The 9,146-nt window shown below is 53.7% G+C and overlaps 1 protein-coding gene across 2 annotated transcripts; it reads right to left on the reverse strand.

Annotated features, from left to right (window-relative positions):
- Window positions 1-1,869: 1,869 nt before the first annotated feature.
- On the reverse strand, window positions 1,870-7,492 carry Gdf7 (growth differentiation factor 7). Of its 2 annotated transcripts, none has more exons than XM_045150520.1 (2): window positions 7,127-7,492; window positions 1,870-4,514 (listed from the first exon to the last, which is right to left on the reverse strand). In XM_045150520.1, exons 1-2 carry the CDS (start codon window positions 7,490-7,492, stop codon window positions 3,558-3,560), a joined length of 1,323 nt encoding a protein of 440 aa, XP_045006455.1. In that variant the 3' UTR covers window positions 1,870-3,557. The 2 variants fall into 2 exon arrangements, with proteins under 2 accessions (XP_045006455.1, XP_004663781.2); XM_004663724.2 differs by having other exon boundaries at window positions 1,870-4,531; window positions 7,120-7,492.
- Window positions 7,493-9,146: the final 1,654 nt, after the last annotated feature.

Genomic DNA, 9,146 nt, shown 5'->3' on the forward strand with positions numbered 1-9,146 from the left:
TTTTAACAAAGCTAGTTTAACCACATCCTAGCAAGAGAAACTTGTCTGTCCCATATGTGGGTAGCCCTTTTACAGCTATTTTACAAAACAAAGGCATTTTCCAGCAAAATGGACTCAGGAGCCAGCAGGCTGAGGAGAGCTAGGAGAAGGCACTGTCAGTGGTAGTGATTTTATGGAGGTACAAGGGAAAACAAGGCAATGATCGTTTTTGGTTTTTATTGCCATGTGTGTATTAATGTTTGTATGTATGTTGGAACACCTATCTGTGAAAGTGCACATGTACATGGGTGCCTGTATGAGGAAGCCAGAAGTTAGCATAGGGAGTATTTCTCAGTTTTTCATTTAATTGTTTCAGCTCACCAATTCTTCTAGACAAGTTAGCCATCAACCCCAGGGATTCTCCTGTCTCTGCCTCTCCAGTGATGCTAATACAATTGTAAGACACCATACCAGGTTTTAATGTGGGTGCCAAGGATCAAACTCCTCTGAAGCCTCTAGAAGATCTTTGTTTACTGTCTAAGGACAGTGGCCTTCTGAGGTATGGCCTGAGTACAGGGAAATACCTACTGGCAGTATCACCCACAGCATACCTTGTTAGAAGAAGGTAATCACCCACAACATACCCACATCACCCACAACACACCCATATCACCCACAGAACACACAACACACCCACATTATCATATCATCCTTACAACACCACACATCCACATCACCACAGCACACCTTGTTAGAAGAAGGTTATCAGCAGAAAATAAGGAGAATGCACATTTTCCTACTATACAAAACAGCTAAATCAAGACATTTCTTGCCCAAACATTGTTTTTCCTACTTACTAAGAAAAGCATCAAAATGTTTGTTTTAAGCAAAGTAGTGATTGCCCTAAATTTTCTTCAAAATAATATTTATCTATGATTTTAATTAACTTCCTATCTAAATTTCTTTCTTTCTTTTTTTTTTTTTTTTGTGGTAGGGTCTCACTCTGACCTGGAATTAACTATGTAATCTCAGGGTGACCTCGAACTCTTGATGATCCTCCCACCTCTGCTTCCCAAGTGCTGGGATTAAAGGCATGCGCCACCACGCCCGGCCTATCTAAATTTCTAACATGACAACTTTTAACTTTAGTGCCATTTTTAATTCTTCATTATGAAAAGTATCAGAGAAGTCACTATTAAAATCACCATTTAGAAGATGTGGCACATTTATACAATGGAGTTCTACTCAGTGGTAAAGAAAAATGAAGTTATGAAATTTGCAGAAAAATGGATGGATCTGGAAAGGATTATGCTAAGTGAGGTAACCCAGGCCCAGAAAGCCAAGTGCCACATGTTCTCCCTCATATGTGGATCCTAGCTACAGATGATTGGGCTTCTGCATGAGAAGGAAAATACTTAGTAGCAGAGGCCAGTAAGTTAAAAAGGAGATATAAAGGGAAGAGAAAGGAAGGGAGGAGGGTACTTTAATAGGTTGGTATTGTATATATGTAAGTACAATGATTGAGATGGGGAGGTAATATGATGGAGAATGGAATTTCAAAGGGGAAAGTGGGGGAGGAGGGAGAGTATTACCATGGGATTTCTTTTATAATCATGGAAAATGTTAATAAAAATTTTAAAAAAAGAATTCTAAACATAAAAAAATAAAATAAAATTTTTTAAATTAAAAAAATTAAAAACTAAAATAAAATCAAATCACTATTTAGAACAAAAGAGGGAGGCTTCTTTGGCTGAATTCAGAAATCTGGGTACCATGTCTGCCAGGCACCAAAAAAAAAAAAAAAAAAAAAAAAAGGAATTGAACCAAAGTAACCACTTGTGGATTTTTTTTTAACTTGAAGAAATTGTTGCATTTTTTTTTTTGGTTATTTATAGCTGCACACGCAACCTTAACATCTAACTTCACGTTATAAAAAATAAATCTTAATTTTAAAAATAAATTATACGTGGATTTTCCTCCTTTGGTGGGACTCTTACAGAATGAAAGGGACTCAGATGGAGGCCTTAAATAAATTAGCTAGGTCTAAATCTGTCTTTCCTGTTTGAATGTAAAGTGTAACCACTAAGAATTAAAATGCTTGTAAGTTGTCCTGGACCATAGCATTCAAGACACAGGTAAAATTAATACCTCTCCATCTGTGCCTAAAGGAGAAATCCCAGTACATTTTGGCTTCAGGGTTTGTCAAAGAAACCCTAAGAGTCCTTGAGGGGTGGAGCCCAGCTTCTCTTTCCCAACCACTGACCAAAGCCTACCGCACCACCTCCAAAGGACTGTCAGGCAAGAATGAACCAAAAAACACAAATAACATTCTTCAGGGCGAAACTGGGGAAGTGGGAGACGGGCTTACACCCTAAGCTGCCCATACCAAAGCCCTGTCCTTTAGAAGCGGCCACAGTTTGCCTAGCTGGGAGCGAGGAGTGACGCCCTGCGGTGCTGCAGGTCTGAGTTGTGAGTTGAGGTCTGACAAAGGCATTTTTGTGTGGCTTCACTTCCCCGTTACCATCACACTGCCAAAAACTACAGCAACACAGCCCAAGCTTGTAAAAGCCGCCCAGAGATGATAGCTAAGCGCAAGCTCTGGGAGGATGCCTCTGGGCGGGGCTGCGCCAACCTGGAAGAGAAGCCTGTGTCCTCGCTGAAGCTGGCCCCAGGACACTCAAGCCCTGACAACTTCTCGGGAAACGCTCCTGGCATGCCTAGGAGAAGCAGCAGCTGCCGCCGGCCCGTGCGCAGTCATTGCACTGACTCCCTCCCACCAGCCTGGGCGCTTCTGCACCTGGCAGGTCCCACCCCATCCCCCAACGTCACGGCAGCTCGGACTGAGCAGTTTCAAACCTGCCCCCTCCATTTCCGTTCCATCCAAAGAGAAAACTAATTCTTCCCATTCGACAGCTTATTTCCAATCAAAATTGATTAAGGGGGAGGGGGAAGGGTCACAGTGCTGAACTGACCTTTGCAGAGATACGGAAAACTTCACAACACATTCTTTCAAACAAAACTTGCTTTTCAAAACTAGGGCAGCACCACGTTAGAGTTTTGTTTTTTGTTGTTTTGTTTTTAAGACGCAAGAAAAGATGCTTTTTGCAATGGTTCCTAATGTGAGAAGATTTGCGATGCACACGTCCAGAACCTGGGCATTGCAGCCTTGCAGTGGGACCCCGGGTGCAACGCCAGGAACTCTCTCACTCAGACCTGCTATTGACGTCCCTCCTGGACAGAAACAAGAGAAGAGCCCCCAGTCCTAATCTGATTCTACCTGAACACATTCTGAACATTCTCCTCTCCCAAAAGAAGGCAGCAGGCTACGGTGATCTGTTTACAACAAAACGCATGGCTGTGGCACTCAGCAGCGGCAGACTATCTCTGCCCAAGGTTCTGGCCGCTGCTGTTCACGGTAAAGTGTGCGTGAGTGAAGGAGTGTGTGAGTGTGAACGCGTGCTCCTCTGCGAGCGCGGAGCCAGGGTTCGCCCTTCACACGGCTGGATGCCAAGCCTGGCCCGAACCCGCTCTTCAGCGAGGGTCTTCGGTGGCACGGCTGCCCCTCTCTGGGCTTCACGCTACCTGCAGCCGCAGGCTTCCACCACCATGTCCTCGTATTGCTTGTAGACCACGTTGTTGGCTGCGTCGATGTAGAGGATGCTGATGGGGCTGAGGCGAGCGGGCACGCAGCAGGAGGCCGGGGCCGCGTCGGGCGCCATGGAGTTGAGCAGCGTCTGGATGATGGCGTGGTTGGTGGGCTCCAGGTGCGAGCGCAAGGGAAAGTCGCAAACGCCCTCGCAGTGATACGCCTCGTAGTCCAGCGGCGCGATGATCCAGTCGTCCCAGCCCAGCTCCTTGAAGTCCACGTGCAGCGGTTTGCGGCTACAGCGGCTCCGGCCCCGGCGTCCAGCGCCGCGACCCGCGCCCCCACCCGCGCCGCCGCCGCCGCCGCTACCCGGTGCCACCCGTGTCCCGGCCAGAGCGGTCCGCCGCCACCTGCGTCCGCCCACAGCCGCCTTCGGAGACCCTACGCGGGGTCCCGGCGCGGACGGAGCCTCTGCCGCCAGGGCGGCCCGGAGCGCGCGGGCCTGGGCGCGGATCTCCCGAAACAGGCTCTCCTTCCTGTGCGTGCGGGAGGAGACCACGAGCAGCGCGCCCTCCTCGGCCGCCGTGCCGCCTCCTCCCCGCCAACCTACGCCCAGCCGCCGCGGGGCCAGCGGGCTCGAACCCGCCACCGCGTGCAGCACCAAGCAGAGCGGGCGGGAGCCTTGCGGTTCGCGGCGATGGCTGCGCACCGCGTCCGCCACGTCGAACACTTCCCAGCGTGCACCGTCCAGGGAGCCGGCGGGCCGCGAGTGCAGCAGGTGAGGGGGTTGGGTGGCGCCAGGACAGGTGGACAGCAGCAGCAGCGGCGAGGGGGTCACACTGCCCGTGGCTGGCTCCCGAGACTCTCGACGCGGTATGCGCAGCTCAGCGCCCACTACTTCATCAGCGTGGGGAAGGCTGGAGACGTCGAACAGGAACTTCTGGCCGGTCTCGGATGCCGATTCGTCTGCCGGACGAGCAGAGACAAAGATTCAAGTGAAGAGTAAAGCCTGCAGACGCTGCCACGGGCGGGGGTCCCCTTGGCTGCGTTCTGCTCTCTATCCTCTCTGCACTACTGGAGTAATTCCCATGGCAGCGGGCATAAAACTCGGCATCTGAGCCCCAACCGAAATGCGGCCAGCCTGGCCCAAAGCAAAGGAATCCTTCCTTGTCTCCAAAGCCTGGAACTTTGGTTCACTGAAACACTGCGACGACCACCGAGGCCAGCCTAATCGCTGGGCCGGAAGCGCACCACTGCGCCTGGGATCAAGTCTTAAAGCCACTGAAGTTCTACTGTCCGATTCAGCAGTCCGACGCCAGACTTCCCGGCAGGGGCGAACTGAAGGCCAAGTAGACACATTAGACACCACGCGCCCCTTCTTGAGGTTGGGTGCTCTATGGGAATTGCTCCTTACCGCCTGATAGAAACCCTCTGGACAGCTGGGAATCCCGCTGTGAGAAAATAAAAACTTCTTGTCCCTAAATACGCTTTCTTCCGCTGTCCCCTCTCTTTTCCCAGCCCAGCCTGGACATCCTCTCTCCGACCACGGTCTCCCATGCAAGCTGAGCCCAGTGAGTCGTCCAAAAACAAAGCACTGGCATCAGAGAGACAGAAACCTCTGTCCATTCAGCTTGTTTGGCAGAATGGAACTGAGGTTGGTATTAGCTACAGGCTCACCCAAGTCTCGGCAGGGAGCATTGTTGGTCGCCCTTGAAAATCCCACTCTTGCCGCCTCCTGGCGCTCCAGTGGCCACGGAAAAAGGGAAAAGAGGCAATGGGGCACAAGAGGAAAGATGGGGCCAGCGCAGAGCCTTCGCTGCAGCCCGCCTGAGGTCTCCCTCCCAAGGTAGACCAAGCCCTTTCAGGCCTATTCTTGCGCTCTACTGTGATTGATTTCGGGATTGGAGTTTTATTTCTGGTCCAGAGCCTTTTTCCCCCTTTGGGGACTCAGAAAAAAAAAAGTTTAAATTCCACCAAGCAGCAGATAAGGAGTTCCCTTTGAAGGGGGTCATATGGTTTCGTTTTGCCCCATCAGAAAGACCATGCAAACTCCCCCCACTTTTGGGATTTGCTCACCAACCATGGACGCCAGGCCAGTATGCATCCCAACAACATCCCACGATGATGTCCGTGTCCTCTAAAGACCTCATGTAGCTTGGCTCCAAATTGAGGCTCAGGATAGTCAGTGAGACAAAGGTGCTGAACTAGTATTGCCAGCCCCTGATTGGCCCCAAAGGGCCTGCTGGGCGATTTCTCTGGGCTTCACATACAGCCCTCTATCTCTTCCCGCTTTCCTGACCCAGCCACTTTCTAGGGAAGGAGGAAGGAGAGGTGTCCTTTGGGTCTTGCCAGGTAAGCAAAGCTCTCCAGGAAGGACTGAGATGATTCTATGACCCTGGTAGACCCAGCCAGTCCTAAGAAAGGTGTCTACTCTGGAAGCAGCCTCAGAAGCACCTTGACTTTTCCTGGGAGCATCCCAACAGCCAGTCAATAGGTCACATCAGGCCTTCGGAGAATGACTGATAGTCCTAAAGGCTGCATAGGACCATGTGGGCCCAGGATTTTCATGTACTCAAAACAAAGCCATTTGTGCATAGATGTCTTATGGGGGTTGAATGATCTGGTCCCTGCACTGCAAATTGGCCTCTGCCTGTTTTCCCAAGTTTCCATTGAAGATGTGCAGACTGTCAACACAGCTCCTCCGCCTCAGACCTGCAGCCTTACTTCTAGACCTCTCTGCTTCTCTCTCCCTTTGCTTTCCGCACTAGCTCTTTGGCTGGACGAAATTAAAGGTCAAAATTACTTGCATTTCCTCCTGAAATTGGTTAATTTTTTCCTATCTGTCTGCTTTAATGACTTCAGTGAGACTAATACAATCCAGATGACACCCAGCTACCACACCATGGCCTCGCCCATGTCCTACCTTTGTAAGGCCAGAGTAAGGTGCAATACTGGACTCACAGGCATTCCTGCACAGAGTCCAGGAAATCTTCTCCTCCCCACACAACCAGAGCCATAGGTCTCTGGTCCTCCCTACCCTCCTGGGTGCCACAGAACACAGGCACCCATGCCCACTCACTTCCCACACACAAGCCAGAGAAAGGCTCTGCTGATACCAGGAGAAGCCATTTAGTCTACTGCCTGCCTCTGCCTCCAGTTTGTGTATTCCCCAAGGGACTGCAGCGGCCGCCATCACCATCACAGCCAGTCCCTCTTGGCGGGAACTCCAAAGTCCCCTTCTTTCTTCTCCTAGGGCTCCAGGCCTGAGACCCTTCCCAGGAAGCAGATCTTGAACACTGCCTGCCTCCTTGAAAGGACCTGGTAGTCGGCAACTCCGCAAAGTGACCCGCCCGCTCAGCCTTCCGGGGCCGCCAGCGCCACAGTGCAGGCGCAGCTGGTTCAGGTGCGTTAAACTGGGAAGCTAACTTTCCAACACCTGAGGCCTGGACCTGCGGGGCAGCCGCGGGTAATGGAATGGAGCAGGAGCCTGGCACCTAGGCAGATCACAGCCCAAGAGCAAACGCGACGGCGGGTTCCGAAGAGACCTAAAGTACCTTGAGCCGCCTGGTCTGCGAAGCCAGTGATGGTGTCCGCGCGGCTGTGGCCTGGGGCAGAGGCTGCCCCTTCCGGAGCCCTCCCGGCGAGGCTCCGGTAAAGCGACATCATGAAATGGTGAGGCACCACGGAGCCGTTCCTGAAGCCGGGACCGGCTGCGCGGCGCGCACCGCGGGCCCCGGGAGCTGCGGCAGCCTGGAAGGCTGAGGGACCCGGAGCCGGGGCTGCGGTGCGCCCGCCGCCGCCGCCCCCCGGGTTCCAGGCCGGTCCTGCCCCGGCCGCTCGAAGTACGGCCGCGGCCTCCAAGCCGTCGCGGGGGCGGCAGGCGCTCAGCAGCCAGAGACACAGCGCGGCAGCGGCGCTCAGGTCCATGGGTTCCGTGGGCTGGCCGGGCGGGCGACACGGGCTCCGTGGCTCCGGGAAGTCCCCCGGCGCCTTTGGAACATAGTGTTTAATAATGGGGAAGTGTGCGCAGTCAGCCGCGGCCCCCCTCCTCTCCCACCCCACCCCCGCGCAGCGCCCGGAGCAGCGCCCCCTGCTGAACAGTGACCCGCAGCGCCGAGCCCCCCACCCGGGCCAGAGACGGAGCCTCCTCCCCCAGCTTCCCACCTAACGGGTTCGTATCCGTCCTCGCCCGGTGCCGCCCGCCCAAGGCTCCCGTCACTACGTCGTGCTCCGCCCCCGCGCCACCGCAGCCCGACCCATTCCACCCCGCCCCTGCGCCCAAAACCAAGGCGCTCGGCTTCACTCGCGCCCCCCCCCCTCCCGCCCAGCTTTCTCCCCGCTCCCCTGCGAAGAGAGGTTCCGATTCCGTGAGTGCCGGGGCCACCAGACCTGGGGCTGAGAACTGGACGGAACCTAGTCCTACCCAACTCGCTCGCTCAGGTCGTGGCCGGGTGATCCACGCGCACAGAGACCACGGAGAAGCGCAAGGCCGTCCCAAGAGCGCGCTGACCATCCTCGGTTAGGGTGTCTCTAAAAATCGCAACAAGCCGCCAGATCAGGGAAGGGAACTGTCTGTAAGGGAGGAAGAAAGAAAGAGCGGCTGGAAGGGACCAATAGAAAGAGACGGACAGATGCGGACGAAGACCGACCGTCGGAAAGTAAAGGAGATGTTGCACCAAAGCCCGAGCCAAGCTCTTAGATTCATGAATTAAGGAGGCAGCCTCGGGTTGATGAACGGACTACCAGGCAGGGTGACGTTCAGTGTTCGAACTGCGACCAGACCAAAGTGGTAACCTTCTGTCCGCCTTCTGGGGGGGGGGGGGCTGCCACATTTCTTCAAGGGCAGGCCAGCAAAAGGCAACCGGCCACTGGTATGTTCGCAAGGGTCCAGGAGCCCGGAGGATGGGCAGCCCAGAGGGTTAGAGGGCGGAGCACTCTAGTGCTTCATAGCACGCGTCCCGTCGTGGGTGGAAGGTGCTTCCTCAGGTGGCCAAGCCTTCGAGCGCACTCGAGTGGACACCTAGGTCCGCATCTGACTAGGACCCGACCTGGAGAGGGAACTGAGCAAAGGAAAGTCACTGGGCACGGAATGTCTAGGAAATAAACTATGAACTGTCAGACAGTCTGAGGGCCTGTACTGGATGGTCCCGAAAAAGATCCTTTTCTTTTAAAAATAGCAGTGAAGTCTGAACTTGAAGTTTAGACCTAGGCTGTGAGTATTGACCACTTTGGGCGGTCCCATTCAAATACGCTCGTGATGCCACTCACACTGACTCCCTATGAAGCTTTCCAACCAGCTGTGACCCAGGCTCCTGAGGTCCCCTGCGACGCGGTTTCCTCTCTCGCGAATTCTTCACGCTTTGCCTTGGGGCCACGTGGAGGCACTTCCCAGACTCAGATGACAAGCAGCTGGGATCGCACCCTGCCTTTGGGACCTGGGTTGGAGAGAGGATGGAAAAGCTCATCAGGGGTTTCCTCTCTCGCTCCTAATACAAAGTGGACATAGTAGAACAGCCAAGAGGCTGGTTGGCAGAGCTCTCTCCCCACCTGTCCACTCCTGCATACATTGGCCGGGTCCCTC

This window comes from Jaculus jaculus, chromosome 5 (genome assembly GCF_020740685.1).
Source record: "Jaculus jaculus isolate mJacJac1 chromosome 5, mJacJac1.mat.Y.cur, whole genome shotgun sequence".
Taxonomy (NCBI): domain Eukaryota; kingdom Metazoa; phylum Chordata; class Mammalia; order Rodentia; family Dipodidae; genus Jaculus; species Jaculus jaculus.

Coding starts and splice junctions, on each gene's coding strand:
- Gdf7 (XM_004663724.2), bottom strand. CDS start 7,492: ATGGACCTGAGCGCCGCTGCCGCGCTGTGTCTCTGGCTGCTGAGCGCC. Junction 4,532..7,119: donor CGCAGACCAGGCGGCTCAAG/GTACTTTAGGTC, acceptor CTCGTCCGGCAG/ACGAATCGGCATCCGAGACC.